The sequence below is a fragment of the Stenella coeruleoalba genome, assembly GCF_951394435.1.
Source record: "Stenella coeruleoalba genome assembly, chromosome: 10".
Taxonomy (NCBI): domain Eukaryota; kingdom Metazoa; phylum Chordata; class Mammalia; order Artiodactyla; family Delphinidae; genus Stenella; species Stenella coeruleoalba.
In genome coordinates, this window is record NC_137156.1 from 14,223,410 (window position 1) to 14,241,489 (window position 18,080).

Genomic DNA, 18,080 nt, shown 5'->3' on the forward strand with positions numbered 1-18,080 from the left:
GTGGGCTGCCAGTTTTTATTTGACCTCAGAACCCCAGCACCGGCACCTCGAAGTGTCCACGATCCTGGGGCTCAATTTAAACTTTCAGTTAATGGCACTCATTACCTCTCTTCTCCCAACAATGCCTGTTGTCCTCTTACCTCCCCTCCCCACCCTCTTGGGGTCACATCTCTTTTGGGGCTTTCATGTCTGCGTGCCTGCCTGAAGTTCAGAGACTTCTATTCCATCGTCTTCTTCTGTACATTTGCATTCCTCTTTCACTATTCAGAGTATTTTCATGTATTTATCCTCATGGAGGACTCTCCATTTCCCTGAGAGTAGGCTAGGCAGGTGGTATTGTCCCATCTTATAACTGTGAGTGCTGCAGCGAGAGAGGTTAATGACTTGCCCAAGATGCAGAGGAGACTTTTAGAGCTTGTACTTCAATCTTGATCATTAGAATCCAGTTCCATCAACTATTCATTATAATGCTTTTTCTTAAAGGAAAAAACCTTTAAGAAAGCTATAATGTAGTAACAGAATGAGCAGTTGTGTAGTAAATATATTGATGTGTGTGTGTGTGTGTGTGTGTGTATGTATAATTCTTGTGGTGGATACATAGGAGCTTTGTCTGAATGTTGTAGCCCTTTTTGCCTTGTCCATCTAATAGATGAGAATATCTAATGAAGAATGCCCTTTCGTCAACTGGAAAATAACATCCCTGAAAGGGGCCTAGAAGAAACCCCTTTCTGGGAAGACTCCACTGTACATAATTCATAGGCTCTCAGGGTTGGAAGAGACACGTCATCTGGTTCACCAGGTGTTTGATGGTTAAATCCTTGGTTAGATCCCATCTGAATTCTTGAGGGCTGTGGAATGATTTTGAGGAACAGTCATTATTATACATGACCCTTAATGACCTAAAGATGTTTCTATGTTCTATCAAACTAAATGGAATATTGGCGATTTAAAAGAAAAAATTGTTTCATTATTTTTTGGGTCATCGGAGCAGGAATAAAGACGCAGAAAGGGGAAGCTGGGATGAAGTGAGAGACTAGCATTGACATATATACACTACCAAATGGCTGGCTAGTGGGAAGCTGCTGCATAGCACAGGGAGATCAGCTCGCTGCTTTGTGATGACCTAGAGGGTTGGGATAAGGAGGTTGGGAGGGAGGGGTTATGGGGATATATGTATACATATAGCTGATTCCCTTTGTTGTACAGCAGAAATTAACACAACATTGTAAAGCATTTATACTCCAATAAAGATGTGAAAAAAAAAGATTTTTGAAAAGTTCAGTTTTTGAAACATTTCCCTTAGAATTTGTTAGCTGTTATGAAAATTGCATAGTTAGACATTTGTTTAATCCTGTTGTTTAATGGAATGTGATTTTTTTTTAATGTGACTAAATGATGGTAGTTTTCTTTTTTCTCTTTCTGTGTTTCTCTGTATTTACAAGCTAGGTGCCATTTCTCCCAGAATTGTTAACCGTTGTACGTAGGTTTAATTTGTGTAACGTGCACAGGGGTTCACGTGCATGCTTATGGTTCTTTTGTGCTTTAGCCAGAGATACTAAAGAAGAGAGGGAGGGTTTGAGATTAAATTTTTGTGAAAGCTAATAGAAGACATATAATGAACCTAAGTTACTTGAAAATTCATAAGAGGCAGTAACTTGGGCTGGTTGTTTTCCCTCTTTGCCTTTGAATAGAAATGCATGCCCGTAGTGAGGGAGTGTCAAGTGCCTGTGCTGTAGCGTCACTTAGCAACATGCACTTACGAATCTCTATTTTGAAGCAGTGTTTCTCAGAATTTAAAAAAAAAAAAAAAAAAAGGTTATATACTTAGACACTGTAGTCAGTGTATACACCTCTAACTTCTGTCCTAAAAGCACAGGTCAGATAATATTGTGGTCAGGAGAGTCTGTGGGAAGCTTCAAAATTCACTGGGTTTATGTATCCTGGTTGCAGTGTATCTAAGAGCATTACATTAGCAAATAGAACATACATTATAAACTCTTGGGAAAACTTAGATTTCAGCTTTACAAGTTTGCAGTATAAGTTGAGATGAATTTTTTTGCCTATAAAGACTCACATAGTCCCTTTAGTTCCTATTTAACTCTAAGCCTTTTCTATAGATGCAAATAAATAGTTCTACAGAGAGGATTGAATAGAGGTGTGTGTGATGTTCTCTTATAAATATCTGCTCTGTTTATGGAGCTTCTCTACCACAAGTGGTTTAACGAGTTTCCTGAAGGGAGTGGAGAAAGAATAATCTCAGAAGGCTAAAGGATTAACATTTCTCCACAAAGTTTTTAGAAGTCTGAGACCAGGTGAAATGCAGTAGAAATATGACTAAATATTCTGCAGTTTGCACACTTCCGAAGGGCTTCCATGTACACAATTTTAGCTTTGTGTTTGTGCGTATGAGTGTTTTAAACCCTGTGAAGTAGCCATAACAGGTATTATTGTCCCCATTTTAAAAATTAAGGGAGGCAAGTCGGGGTCATGGTTTAGGTAATGGTCCCATTGTCACCTGATAGAGTGGCACTGAGGCTAGAGCCCAGATATTGGGATTTGACGCTCATTATACTGTTCACTTTGTTTTTCTCAGATATCTTCCCTTTGAGCCTAGAGACCATACATTTTCACTCTTTCTACATCAGTTTCAAGTGGCAGCGGGAGAGACCAAGGCAGGAACGCTGGAATCTGTGTGGCAGTTGGAAGGCCGAGAGGTCCTCAGGAGCAGAGCTGGGTGGACAGGGCTTCACATCATTTGCTCATTTATTTGTTCCTTAGTGTGACACTATTTTTCTTAGCCACTTTTGCAGTTCCTCTCGAGTTTTGCCTGTACATTGAAGTTCTTCCCCACATTTCCTTGCTACTGCTTTCTTATCATTCTTCCTCGTACTGGAGACCTTGTCTGGCGTAGTAACTCCTAGAGCAAGTGATTGTTCACTCTCCTCTTGAGCAAAAAAGTGAAAGTTAAAATATTATATCTATACGTGGTCAATTGTAGGGGAAGAGTGACTTAAGAGGACTCTGTTCTCAGATATTGATTATTCTCCAATTCATACTAAATCATCTTTTATTCCCCAATTCATACTAAATCTTAAGCATTTTCCCATGTCTTTAAACATCATTTGAAAATACTTTTCTCGATTCTTCAGCATTCTATTGCATGACTTTAGTATAATTTATTGAGGCCTTTTTCTTTTTTGGATATTTAGGTTATTTTCTAGTTTTTTCTGTGATTAAAAAACTGACTCCTTGGAAAAGGGAATTTTTAAGTATTTACCGAGTTAAAAATATGGTTTAAATGGTTTGCCTTAGTCATTAATTCATTACTACATTGTAACAGTAACTTCAATCAGATAAATGCGTGATTGTTTTTCTGAAATAATACAATTGTGATAGTTTTATTTTCAGACAGGGAAAATGCATAAAGATGGTCAATGGAAGGAAAAGATTTCACAATTATGTCATTAGGATTTATTTACTAGTTAAGCTTTTATAAAAGGTGCAACAGCAGTATTTTTAATGTAGCAGGTTGATACATAAATGTATAGTGTTGTAAAAATCAGAACCAAATTATGACTAATCATTACTTTGTAAGAGTCATTAATTTATTGACGCTTATGTATTTTGGGGGGTGTCTTCCTCAAACATTTGAGCTTGATTGTTTTTCATCATGCATATAGAAAAGAGCTCACCAATTATAAGCAAATTAGTAGAAATTGAGGAGCCAGCTTTTGAATTTCTTAAGAGTTTGATCTCCCGGAACTATGCCTTTTAATTCCCTGTGGGCCTGTGGGGATGGGTTGGAAGGGAGAAGGGAGGGGTCGGAGGTCTTCCTAATGCTCTCAGTTCCTTTTCAGTCTGACTCACTTCTGCACCCAGTGCCCAAGATCCACACGCAACAGGCAATGAGTAGACCAAGTTTGTCTACGGTGTTCTACTTCTTCTCTCTGGATTTCTTATTTCCTATCCAATCTTTTCTCTCCCCGGGTTCTCCTCAAACTTCCTCATCATAGCATCTGCCAAGGCCTATAGTTCTGGGAAGGTCTCATTCTCCCAAATTGTCTTTGACGCTTCTTCTTCCAGGTGTATTTGCTATTGAGAGTATTCATAGGGGAGCCAGTGCCTTAATCTTATTTTGATTCTGTTTGGCAAGCTCAGCACGAGGGTCACAGAGTTCTATTTCCCGGCAAATTTTGAGGGAGAGGACCACTGCGTAAAAATGGAACCGGGAAGTCATGTAAGTTAAAAAAAAAAAAAGTACAAAGAAGGCTTTTGCCATTAGTGCAAAAGAACATTCCTCCTTTTCCCAATCTATGGTAGATAAAATGTGTGAGCATACAGGCATTGACTTGTTGCCTTGGATAAACTCAGTATTCTTAGGACGAAGTCATACATAATTAATTACCTGTCTCTGCATTCTTTCCAGAGTGATGGCTCTTAGTATTATTCACACGCAAGATAACTTATGTTTCCTGAGTACAAGAGCCCCAGGTCTGCCAGTTAAGGAAGAGGAGGCAGCGGCGGTTATATAAGCTTGGTGCTTCTGTAATGCGGTGGGTAATTATCTGTCTTTTTTTCTTCTTAACACCTAGTGTCTGAGACAGTACATGCAGCTGGCAATCCGAGAAGGATGTGGGTCTCCCATCACTTGCCCTGACATGGTGTGCCTAAACCACGGGACCCTACAGGAAGCTGAGGTATGGATGACTGCACTGATTTTTCCCTCTTTCCTGTTGACATGATTTCCTACGATCTTGACTCTTTATGTGCTTCTCTGCCAGGGAGTCTAGAAACAAAATACAGAGGTTAACTTCTTATTTTTTTTAAAGATCATGTTTTATTTACTTATTTATTTTAATTAATTTATTTATTCATTTATTTTTGGCTGCATTGGGTCTTCATTGCTGGGCGCACGCGGGCTTTCTCTAGTTGTGGAGAGCGCGGGCTACTCTTCGTTGGGGTGCGCGGGCTTCTCATTGCAGTGGCTTCTCGCGTTGCAGAGCATGGGCTCTAGGCACGCGGGCTTCAGTAGTTGTGGCACACGGGCTCATTAGTTGTGGCTCGCGGGCTCTAGAGCGCAGGCTCAGTAGTTGTGGTGCACGGGCTTAGCTGCTCCACAGCATGTGGGAGCTTCCCGGACCAGGGCTCAAACCCGTGTCCCCTGCATTGGCAGGCAGATCCTTAATCACTGTGCTACCAGGGAAGTCCCCAGAGGTTAACTTTTTAAAGCAGTACTTTACTGCTACATACCTTGGATTCTTTATAGAAACTGTTAAAGTTGTTACTTACTTTGGTTCTATTTCTAAATGCCCTCTGATTGTTGAAGAAGCTCTAGAATAGGCTAAGTTGCTAGAAATTTACCAAATGTGAGGTTTGGAGGCTGAATAGTCAGTGGCCTTATCTGAATAGTCAGATAAACAGGTGACAGATTAGCCACGGTTATAGATAATATAAATTATTGTGATTCTGCAAAGGTAGCCTGAGTTGAACCATTTCCAAAGAGCAGAGAAAGGCCTTTCATTCAATATTTATCAGGCATAGAAATGTCTTTTTTGAGTGAGTTCTTCTCCCACTGTATTAAGACTGTGATGTATCTCTTTCCTTTGTTTTTTCAATCCCTGATTAGTAGCTTGCCCTTAAATCTGCTTTCAACCTTCCAGCCCTGCTCACTTTAAATCTTGTCTGTGTTCATGAGTTGCTTTCTTAGCCAGTATACCATCTAATCCTTTCAACAAACTTATAAAACTGAAGCCCAGAGTGTCTAAGTAATTTGCCCAAGAGTGCATATCTAAAAAGCAGAAGAGCTAGAATTCCAATCCAATACTTTCTGACAAATTACATGGCTTTAAGCGTAGAACTAGGTAGATAAATAGAATGCACGATAAAGGACTTGATAATTGAAAGCCCAATAGAGTGCATATATGTGTGTAGATATATAGGTGTGTGGATATGTATGTATGTGGATACGTGCCTGTGTGTGTATGAATATGTGTATGTAAACACGATACATACACACACATATGCTTTGTATACAAATATATATGCTTTACATATATATCCTTTGCTTTGTACGCAAAGCAGTCAGAAAGATGTTATAGACCATATTTAACCAATCTGCATCTGAGCGCCCTGTGTTTAGCTTATGAAATATCGGGTAAGTGGTACAATTGAGCTTGAAGTGTTTTGGGGGGAAGAATAAAAGGAATACATAATGGTTTAGAAGTTGTTCATTTTAGGAAAATCATGAAATAAATTGAATTTTTAAAATAAAAAGGCAGGGGCTTCCCTGGTGGCGCAGTGATTGAGAGTCCGCCTGCCGATGCAGGGGACACGGGTTCGTGCCCCGGTCTGGGAAGATTCCACATGCCGCAGAGCGGTTGGGCCCGTGGGCCCGTGGGCCATGGCCGCTGGGCCTGTGCGTCCGGAGCCTGTGCTCTGCAACGCGAGAGGCCACAATAGCGGGAGGCCACAACAGGGAGAGGCCCGCGTACCGCAAAAAAAAATAAATAAATAAATAAAAATTAAAAAAAATAAAAAGGCAGTATTGAATATGTACATCCTGTGGTGAGAAATGTTTACTTTTGTGTGAGTAATGGGTAGAGGAAATTAAAATGGGGAAAAATTAGGTTATCTACCAAGAATACTATTGATCTGTGCAACTTGGAAGTGGTTTTTAAAATGAGACCCAGATTTGCAGGAGCATCTTCCTATACATAAGCCTTCCAGGGAATATGCTTCTTTTTTTTTACTGAGTGTACAATGTGCCAGGCCCTGATCTGGGCCAGGACAGCGAGGTGAATAAGACAGTCCCAGTGCTGTCCTCTTGGAGCTTCTGATCTAGCAGGGAGACATTATACTGATAAAGAGCCAGATAATTATAAGAGGAAAAAGTGTGAGACGGAACAGGCAGCAAGAGCCGTGTCTGCCATGGAATCTTATTTAATTCATGTATGCAAAATCGATTAAACATAAATGAAGTGACGTTTCTAAATAAGCCTTTGAAAGTAATCCCAGTCTCTCTTCTAGATAAGCCTACAGGTGTCTATTTACATCTAACTAAAATTAAAGTTAGAGATTCATTCCTTTGTTTGCACTGATCACATTTTAAGTACTCAGTAGCTACATGTGGCTCGTGGCTACCAGGTTAGACAGCACAGAACAGAACATTTCCATCTGCAGAAAGCTCATTACACAGTGGCGTTCTAGACTTTGAATGAATGGTAACCATTCGCCATTGACATTTTGGATATCAAATGTTAGGGCTAATGTTGTACAGATGAATGAAGACAGGCCATGGTTTGTCTGAGAGATCTCTAGAACAGTCTAACTTTTCTGGTGTTCTTAGTATAGACATTCCCTGGTCATCTTCCCCTGTAGTTCTCTTCTCCTTCTTAATCCTTACTTTTCCCTCTGTTCACGTGCTCATTCACACTTCCCTAGGGCTGATTCCATTTACCCAGCTTTACTCGAAAAACAATTTTACTTTTAGGCTGCATTAAAAGCAAATAAACCCATAATGGCTCTTAAAAATGACAAAAGGATATTTGAAACACAGAACGAAAACATACTCCAAACTAAACTATGGTACATTCTTACATTCTCCAAAGTCTGTTTCCCATTAGGTAAGTAAGAGACACTCCAGGACATTAAAGGACCATTTCTGTACTCATAGGTCTGGCTAAGAGCCTGACTGAAGATGGGTGTGAATTATAGTAATCAAATGTTCTTAATTAACTTGCCACTATTTTTTTTTCAGAGTAAAAAAATGTGGTGGTGGTGGTGATCGTCTCTCATTTTTGAACTGAGAAATGAGTAGGTTATAATGGAGCTATTGGTGGGTTCGACAGTTTATATGGGACTATTCCTTTCAAAGCAAATACCTGACACACAGGAGCTTGGGCTGTACCATCTCCCTTTCTGACTTGACATCAAGCTTTTCTCATATACAGTTATTATTATTCTATCACATAGCTCTTAATCTAGATATTATTGAGTATATCACAATGGGGCTTATCGACATTGTGCTCGACTGGATTCTGTCTCTATGACTGCTTCTTCCGTCATTTAAAAAAGTATTTATTTTTATAGGTAACACATAAATATACTTTGCTTGTTAAGAATAATTCTGAAAAAAAAAGCATAATTCTGGTTAAGGCTGAGGTTCCCTTTGTGCTGCAGCTATTTATAGTACGATATATGGTTCTTCACCGTTCATTGTCTTACAAAATGCATGTAAGTCTAAAATTTTTCATCTTCAGAGGACACCTCTGAATGCTTTCCTATGTAGGTCTAGCTCACACAGTTGACTGTGCTTCATATGTGTGTCTCCTGCAAGCTGTAATGCTCCCAAATTGGCTCAGTTGTGGCTCTGCCCCTTCACTTCTATTTATCAGGAGTAGCTTCATCAGCAAAGCATTCAATGCCCAACCCAAATACTATTTATGTAAGAAACAGCAGAAAGGGCAGCTTCCCTTCAATGTCATGGAAGCTGGCGGGAGTCAGTGACTGGAGGACTTGTGCCCTAGAGGCGCAATTACTGGGACCCCGGGGGAAAAGGAAAACCTTACTTGCGTCATCTGGTACTTTCAGCTGTTGCTCAGCAGCGTTTCAAATGCACTTGATCCAGGAATCTTGTCCAACATGGAATTATGAAAGGCAGGACACAGATGGTTGGTCCTGATAGCATTTCTTCAGGCAAGGCCTTTGCTTGAAGTTAGTAGCCCTGTTAAAAAGGTGATGGCTCATTTAAGCAGTTTCCTTACTGTGTTAGGGAAGTAACATACCACCACAGGGAGAACCTGACCCATTTGTCTGGGCCATGTCAAATTTGAGTGGCGAGGGACTTCCCTGGTGGTGCAGTGGTTAAGAATCCGCCTGCCAGTGCAGGCGACACAGGTTCAATCCCTGGTCCGGCAAGATCCCACATGCCGCGGAGCAACTAAGCCTGTGCGCCACAACTACTGAGCCTGCGCTCTAGAGCCCGAGAGCTACAACTACTGAGCCCATGCACCACAACTACTGAAGCCCGCGCACCTTAGAGCCCATGCACTGCAACGAAGAGTAGCTCCCACTCGCTGCAACTAGAGAAAACCCGCATGAAGCAACAAAGACCCAACGCAGCCAAAAATAAATTTAAAAAAATACATATTAAAAAAAAAAAATTAAAGTGGAGCACATACCTACCATTACACGGCCTGAGAAGTTGAACTTCTACCCCTTGCCAGCTGGCAGTGGATGACAGGGAACAGCTTCTCACCCACCAATACTCCTTCCAAGTCCTGGGGCACTGACATGACCTGCCTTTACTGCTGGTGCCACAGCACATACCCAGAGGATGAATGGGTGCAGCTGTTCTTGTCAAGAACGGGAGCTCCAGATTGCTATAGGAAGGGATTTAGGGTGGGGCACTGTGGAAGGACTGGGATGGGGGGATGGAGGAGTGGAGTGCCAAGAAATTTGAAGTTATATTTGCAAAATAAACACAGTTTTTACTCGTATCATGTGTTTGTTTAGGGTGGCTTATGTAAAGGCTGCTGGAATTATAGGAGATCCAGTTGTTCCCCCCAAATCACCCTTTAGCCCTGTCTCCACTTGCCGTCTTTTCATTTAACTCATTTTCCCCCCATTATCTGAGTATGAAGCTGGGGCAGAGGAAAAATGAGGATGCCCAGGCAAGTGTCCATATCGATGTTCCTGTAGTTTAAGGACCTGAATGGGAAGGGACTGAGCATGTCTATAAACAGCCTTTGACTGTGTTCCCTGTTGGCTGGAGAAGAATAAAACTTTGGGGTGGCACAGGATAAAGGAATCTGCCATGCTGGAGTTAGTAGATGTTTTTGAGATTCCAAGCTGAATTTTGTCTTAGAACATATTTAAAACGTTGTTTGAGGGCCCGCACGCAGCAGCGAGGACCCAATGCAGCCAAAAATAAATAAATAAATGATTTTTTTTTAAAAAAGGTATAGCTATATAATTTTTTTAAAAACTGCATGTAAATGGAGAGTAATGTTTCTAAGCTTCTCCTTTAAGTAAAGGCAAATATAAGAAGACTCAGCAGCAGTGGGGTGAATGTGTCACGTGGATGTGCACGTGGGCATATCCCTTTTACTCATTGATGGGCTGAGGGAGAGAGGCGGGGGATGATGTGGGAAGATGTACTGAGGCCTCTGCAGAACAGGTGGAAAAAGAAGAGTGAAAGCAGCCCTTTCTGAAAGATTCCTGGCCCTGGAATTCCAGGTCTCCTCCATCTTTTGCTTCCCCAAAGGGCCATACCTTCCGGCTCTCAGACAATGATGCCCTCTTGTTTTTTCAGCTAGGATTTGATAGCTAGTGCGAGCTTCGTTCATTGCAGTCATATGAATGGGTGGATGGGCCAGTTTTTATTTTCTGGGTTGTGATAGGAAACATTCTTAGTTTCTGTGTTAGCGTGATAGGGCACTTATCCATACGGCCAGTACTATTTCTCTTACCAGTATTTTTGCAAGTCACAGCCCTTCAAAAATTGCCAAAACCTTGACATGCTGTAATGATCAATTTCTGTGGTCAGTTTCATCTCCATATCTACTGATCTTTTGTATTCTATGTTCAGCCTGTTCCTTTCATTTTTTTTTTTTTTTTTTTTTTTTTTGCGGTACGCGGGCCTCCCACTGTTGTGGCCTCTCCCGTTGTGGAGCACAGGCTCCGGACGCACAGGCTCAGCGGCCATGGCTCACGGGCCCAGCCGCTCCGCGGCATGTGGGACCTTCCCGGACCGGGGCACGAACCCGCGTCCTCTGCATTGGCAGGCGGACTCTCAACCACTGCGCCACCAGGGAAGCCCTGTTCCTTTCATTTTTAAGAGCAGCCATAGCAGAAGTATGATTTAAAGGGTCAAACCTAAGTAAAGTCCAGCCTATTTTTTCCCTCTTCTGTCCTGGCTTTCCAGACCTTGATGGGTAGTACATACATGAAAGCCAATCCCTAGCTTTTGTGTTTTAACCATTTTATTTTTCTAACTAAAAGCATATATTGTATTTATCAATATAATGAGAACACACTGTACTCTTAGCATTAATGCTTCTCTGGCAAGCAGGCTTCCCTGTCTGCTCTTTCTTTTCCTTTGGTTTTTGTAGGGTTAGTGTCAATGTAGGTGGCGATGTCTGCTCAAATATTATGGTCATAGTTAGTAATGGTCCACAAGGGTGTGACTTTTTGTTTCTTCTCATTTGTGGATTTTAGCTATATCCAATTAACTGTTATATATAATAGTTCTAGCACCCCACATATACGTATATTCTGAATTCCCTGCCTATGCTCTGCTGTAGGTGGAGGGGGGTGAAAAAGTGAAGACTTTCATCAGAGTAGGAACTGGGTATTGAATAAATACCCCCAGGTTCATTTTTAACAACAACAAAAAAAAAGACAGTGATTGCAGGTAATTAGTAGCCTTTTGTTGTTATTATTCTGATATTATTGTTTTTGTTCTATTAAAATGAAACTGAATTTGCCTTCTCTTGGAATGAAAATTTTTTTTCTTTTTGGAAAGTTTCAATAGTGATGAGGAGAAAATGTGGTCTTTGGATAGGAGGGGAGGAAAATTTTTGTTTAACAGGTAGGTTAGTACAAATTTCAAAAGACAAATAACGAAAAATCACTTTAAATCAAGTTCAGGATTTTTTAGTAGTTGATTTGAGGGGGGAGTTCTCTCAATAGATGAGAAAATACTTAGAAATTTCTGTTTCTAAGAAATATGAGTCTGGTTAGTAATGGATTAGAACTCACTGAATAAAATAAGCCTTGTTAGTCTATATCGACCTAAATAAATAAAGGAATAAACAAATACATGAGGGATAAGGGACAACTCTTACTTATAATAGAATTCTAATTAATAAATGCGGAAATGAATGATGGAAATAGAAAATCATTATTAAGCAAGTAACACAGTGATAATTATTATAGGCAAGAATTATTGATAGATACAAAAATTAGTGGGAAAACGTATGATGAAAAACAGTGTATTTGCAGAATCTCAAAATATCTCACTACAGGATACTTGCTGGTTACAAAGGGTAGAGAAATCTGGCAGATATCACCTTAATCAAGTTAAAAAGTTAACATCGACAGTAATGAGACAGATTGTCGTCATGTATCTCCTGATGACGCAACATCACTTCTGTGATATTCTTGCTAAAAATGCACAGCCTCAGCCTGATCATGAGAAGGCATCAGACAAACCCACATAGGAGAACATTGTACAAATAAGTGGCCTGGACTCTTCAAACATGTCAAGGTCATAAGAGCCAAAAACAGGCTGAGGAACTTCCATAGACTGGAGAAGGCTAAGGAGACGTGGCAACTAAATGCAAGGTGGTATCCTGAATTGGATCTTGGACTGAAAAAAAAAAAAAGACATTAGTGGGACAATTTGTGAAGTTTGAATATGGACTACAGATTAATTATTTTGTATCAGTGTAAATTTTATTATTTTAATAATTAACTATGGTTATGTAAGGTGTTCCCATTAGAAGTTGGGGGAATGGCGTTTAGGAACTTTATACAATTTTTTGCAACTCTTTGTAAGTCTAAAATTATTTCAAAATAAAAAAGTGTCTTGGTGTGGTTTTGAATGATTTGGAATTTGTTTGTTGGCAGGAAGAGGATAATTGAATACATAAGACACCTCATTATATATAATCTCTTTTATTATTCTCTAGGATTTTCAGTTTTGCAATCAATCTTAGTGTCCTTTTGATTTGTTTCTTTTTTCTAAGCAGTAGCCCCTTAACCTGTGGCCTGATTGAACCTTCGGTAATCATCCTAACACATTTATTTCAATTTTATAATTGTAAAGACCTCGAGCAATAGTGACTTAGCTCCAAATAGTAACAGAACCAGGAATTTAATACTCCGGATCAGCTTTTTTTTTTTTTAAACTGGGTTCAGCTTTCTCTCATCTAAAGTCAAAGTATATAAAAATATTTCAGAAAATTCCCTCTAATCTATGACATCTAAAAAATGATAAGATCAAGGAATAGATCTTTTTCTAAACTTATGTGTACATATTGCCTCCTGAGTAACTTAAGTTTCTTGAAGGCAGCTTTGGTATCTCCTTCCTCTTTTGTATCCCAAGCTTCCAGCCAATGCTTTGCCTGTAATAGACTCTCAATGAGTATATGGAAAAGAGTCCAGGAGGTAGGGGCTGGAGAATAGACTGGTGTGTTTTGTGTTAACTTTATTCCAAAAGGATCAAACCGTGAGTGTGATGAAACTAACTTTTTGTGTGAGTGAGAAGTGATGGAACTAGCTTTTTTGATCACACATTTCAATAGAAAAATTGATATACCATATTAAGACCTAATTCCATACAAACCTTTGAGCTATAAAATAATAAATAGGAGATACAAGGTAGAGTAAGAGACAAAAAGTTAGAGACCTCTGACTTCCCTGTTGGCAGTAATGTGTCCTTGGATGAAATTTATCTTTCTAATTTAAAATTAACTTCCATCACTATCATTGTTGACTTTTTACTGCATTAATTTCTGTCCTTTTTCTCATTAGAATTTCATCTGTGTCTAAAATATCTCCTGTTTGCTTTGTCTTCCATCAACTCCATTGGACTTAGCTGTTATATAAATTGCTTGTCATTGAAAAAAATCATAATTTTTAGGGGTTGCCTTTCAGGGGTTTGAAGAAGGTCTTCATCAGTCCAGAAACTATTTTCGGTGGTGGCAGTTAGAGTACAAGACTGTCCCATAGAATCAAAGACCTCAAGTAGCTTCTTTTGGGGGGGGGGGCGTGTTGTTAAAAATAGATTTCTAGAATATCACTGAGGTCTCTCAGGCCCAGATGACATCATTCCCCAAGTACCATTGGCCCAAAAGTTAATGTCGTATTAGAGTATTTGTCCTCCACCTGCAGTGAATCAGTGACTAAGTCAAGAATTATACTCTGATTCTTAATGCCTCCGATCTCTTCACGAGCCTGTACCTTCTGTCTCCAACTCTGCATTTTATTTGAGACACCTTTGTCTTTCAGGAAAGATGTCCACATAGTATTATAACAGATGAAACAAAACTGGCTTTCAGTATGAGAAAAGCCTAACCATACTTTTAAAAAAATTATGGTAAAATACACATCATGTAAAATTAACCGTGATTTTTTTTCGCAGGGATTGCTAAGGAGCTTTTATTTAAGGTGTCAGATGAAAATGCAACATTTTCCCCCCAACCGGAAAAAATGTCATAACTAAATTTGCATTTTAGGAGATTTTACTTGGCCCATAGAAGACTGAACTTGCCCATTTTGTGGTTCTTCATACATTTTAGCTAACTTAGTTTAATTCATTTGCAAAATAAACAGGTTGAATTTTTTTGTGAGGGGGAGAATTAGGTTTTCATTCCCTTTTAAAATATATTTGTTAAATAACATTTTAGATGCCTCATTTTTAAGGGTTTTCTCAAAGCAGACTTCCTTCCATTAGTTGCAAGAACTTTCATCTAGATATATTTTATACCAAAAATATGTCATGTTTTACAGCTGGAATTGCCAAAGCTAAGACTGTGTCCTTTATCAACTTGCCGAATGTCTGAAAACCTAATCTAAAGTCCTTTGATTTTCTCAGTTATAAATCTTTTAAGCAATGTCAATATATTTATATGTTGACGTCAGTGGAATTATTATTTTTAGAATGCCAGTTTAAGAGCAGTTAGCTTTTCCTGCATCTGCCTTTGAAATGCAATTTAAAAATGATTAATCTGAAATGTCATTTAGTTAGATGTGAATCACTGTTTTTTCCTAGTGGCATCTGAAATGGAAGTGGGAGTCTAGCCACAAGAAATATCTCAGGCATTTCTTTTCTACCAGGGCATGGATGGCAATGAGTGATCACCGAAGGCCCCGTGAGGTGATTTTCGTCAGAAGAAATGATTTTTCTGTTGCTTAGAAAGTACTCTTTCCTAGGTGATTAATGAAGTTCTCATTTTTCCTGAGACAGTATCTACCTGATCTTAGTCTTAGCTTTTTCTTAGCTTAGTCTTAGTTCTTAGATTAGAACTATAATCTTTTTTCGTTGTTAGTCACCGCAGCTACTCCCTACACTTGAATCTTCAGGCTTTGTTTAAAGAATGATGCCCAGTAGAACTATAATCTTTTAAAAATGTCTTAAGGGCTTCCCTGGTGGCGCAGTGGTTGAGAGTCCGCCTGCCGATGCAGGGGACACAGGTTCATGCCCCGGTCCGGGAAGATCCCACATGCTGCGGAGCGGCTGGGCCCATGAGCCATGGCCGCTGAGCCTGTGTGTCTGGAGCCTGTGCTCTGCAACGGGAGAGGCCACAACAGTGAGAGGCCCGCGTAGTGCAAAAAAATAAATAAATAATAAAAATAAAAATGTCTTAAAAGAGAAGAGGAGCATCATTTGTATACGTGCCCAGATAATTTGGGAAGTCCAAAAATTTGGTTGTCTGGTCTTGTTAGATGCTGATAAAAGAACAGGAGGTGATCCCTGAGTTCTGTAACTGATGCCTTGAGCAGCGAATCCTAGCCATGGCAGAGGACCGGGGATGATTTGGGAATTGCTGCTTCTGTTACTGCATGAACAGTATAAGGAAAAAGAAGTTTGTGGACAGCTGGTATAGAGAGGATACAGTAAGCCAAACAAGAAAAAGGGATCATAAAAAGACTGGTAACTCAGGGCTCTGTGATGACTGAAATCTCACCTTTTAAATGTCTCTGCTTTCAGATTGCCTGTTTGGTATCTGTGGATCAGTTTCAGCTTTATCAGCGGTTAAAATCTGAACGAGGTATGTAAACACTCTTCTTTTTATCCTGATGGTGAATGTGACCATCTTAACCCTAACCTGTGTGGAAGATTAAGGCAGCTGTGAGCTGTCAGAAAAGCCACCAGGGTACTCAGAAAAAGACAAACGGTAATTGCAACATAAAATTTCAACTTTCTCAGCCACAGCCAGGAAAAAAAAATGCAGACTGGCAGGAAACAGAACTTTCCTTATGTTGGTTGTTTTGTATTTTTAATTGGGCTCACGTGAGAGAAGTTCTGCAAAAGTTGGGTAGTTTCACAATAACAGTACGACAAAGAAAGTGACCCTCAAAATGGGTTTTACCAACTTCCCTGCTCGTGAAGATCACTTCAAAACATTCATCCATCCAAACATTTTCACTGCTCATTGTAATAGTCACCGTTTGTTCTTGTTCAGTCAGAGTGACGGCTGAGTAATCATTCTAATGCTATTTCCAATGTATTGGACTAATTTTCTTTCTGACTTTAGACTTGGGGTAATTTATATAGCTTTTCTATTTGTACTGCCTTTTTATCTGTAGGAATTATTTTTTGGTGTACTTTTCCATATCTGAGAAGTAGAAGAAAATTGTTTCCTCTGGAACTCATAGGCCTCGTTGAGTACATAAAATCAACTCTAATCTAGCATGAATGTACAGTTTTCTGATTGCTACCTTTTTAATCTGGATTAATAAAGTCTAGAGGTAAGAGGGTAGGGGAAGAAATGAACATTTTTTTTTAATGTGCCAGTAAATTTGGTAAACAATTTATCTCATTTAATTTTTGCAATTACCCTGACAGATAATTCTTACATGAAAAAATAAAAAAGAGCATGCGGAGCATAAAGGGGGTAAGAATAGGAATATTCGCAGGAGAATCGCAGGATGGCATTCACTACCTTTGACCAAAGTTTGGTTCAGTCTCACAGGCTTATTTTTTTTCAGCAAGCCAAAAGCAGATTCATCTCTCATGGGTATATCATTTAACTAAATTTATAAGACTGATATATGGAGTTTATTTAAAAATTCTTGGACTGCATTACTTGAATTACATTTTTGCCCTATAGGAAGATGCAAAAAGGATGTTGTGGAACATAGAATCAGAACCAGAAGAGTCAAATGAATTTTAGGTTTAATGGATGAAGACATAGCCTGATATGCCATCTACACTGTCCTATGTAGATTCTGAGCTAACTAGAGGACTTAATGATGGGGTAGTTTATATTGACCCTCCCTAATCCATCCACGTGGGCTGATTAGGTTGAGCATTATAACATCAGATGCTGATGAATGGTATCAGACATCTGCCCTGCCATTTTCCCACTTTATCCCAATATCCTCCATTAAAAAAATAAATTACTGCTGGAACCTAGGCATTAACCCCATGGATGGATGTGGCTGGTAGGTGATTTTGGAAGGCAATTTGTACTCATGTAATTCTTCCTCAGCATCCATTATAAATAATTATTATTAGAAAATAGACATTCCAAGTAAGAATAAGTTTAATAACATTCCAAGTAAGAATAATTCTTAATTCAAGTAAGAATTAAGTAAATGCAGTTTACTTGATAGGAATAATCTTTATCTAAATTGTATACCTCTGTTTTACATAATAGACTTCGTATTCACCTCTAACTCAACACTTGCCAGCTAGGTGACTTTAGGTCTATGTCATGAACATATTTTATGTGGAACACTTTAAGAGGGGATCTTGAGATGTATTAAATGCTACTATTATGAATGGGTTAAATGACTAACTGGTGGAAACTAAAACTCATTGGCTGGACTCAGATAGAATTGGAGAGATTGTTTTTACTCTGAAAAAAATGTAGAATCAGATTAGTGGCAGCTCTGTATCTTAGTAAGAAAAATTATCATTAGTTTTGTCCAATTCTTATTGCCTACCAAGTTCTTTTTTAGTTTTTAGTTTGTCATCCAGTGTTTTAGTTTTCTTCTACATTATGTTACATATATGATTAGCTTGTCTTCTGTGTCTTTGTTTTCATCTGCATCTTTGTGGGGAAAATCTTTTGAACAGAAATGGTCCCAAATCACCACTCTGTTTACACAAAGCAGAGAAGTGTCAACTTGGCATTGATGCTGTGGATTCTGTGAATCCACTTTTCATCCATCTGTGATTTTTCCGTTGGCTACTGCTGTGTTTGTGGGTTTTCTGTGTCTGTCTTCCAGTATTAACAAAGAAAAGGGAATACTGAGTTTGGCATGTGTTAGCGATTATTGCTTTACTCTCTTCTGGTTCTCAAAGCACATGTCTGATTATTAAGGCTAGAATTTTGTTTGTCTCTTGT

At 39.2% G+C, this 18,080-nt stretch overlaps 1 protein-coding gene across 20 annotated transcripts in view; it reads left to right on the plus strand.

Moving 5' to 3' along the window:
- RNF144B (ring finger protein 144B) overlaps positions 1–18,080 on the plus strand; it is an 850,456-nt gene that overhangs the window by 127,985 nt on the left and 704,391 nt on the right. For all 20 annotated transcript variants that reach the window (XR_013830101.1, XR_013830102.1, XR_013830103.1 and 17 more), the window contains 2 exons: positions 4,593–4,697; positions 15,716–15,776. Coding sequence is in view for 3 of the 20 variants with exons in the window: in XM_079933556.1 (XP_079789682.1) it covers positions 4,593–4,697; positions 15,716–15,776 (166 nt within the window). In the remaining 17 variants the exon portion in view is untranslated. The remainder of the gene's footprint in view (positions 1–4,592; positions 4,698–15,715; positions 15,777–18,080) is intronic.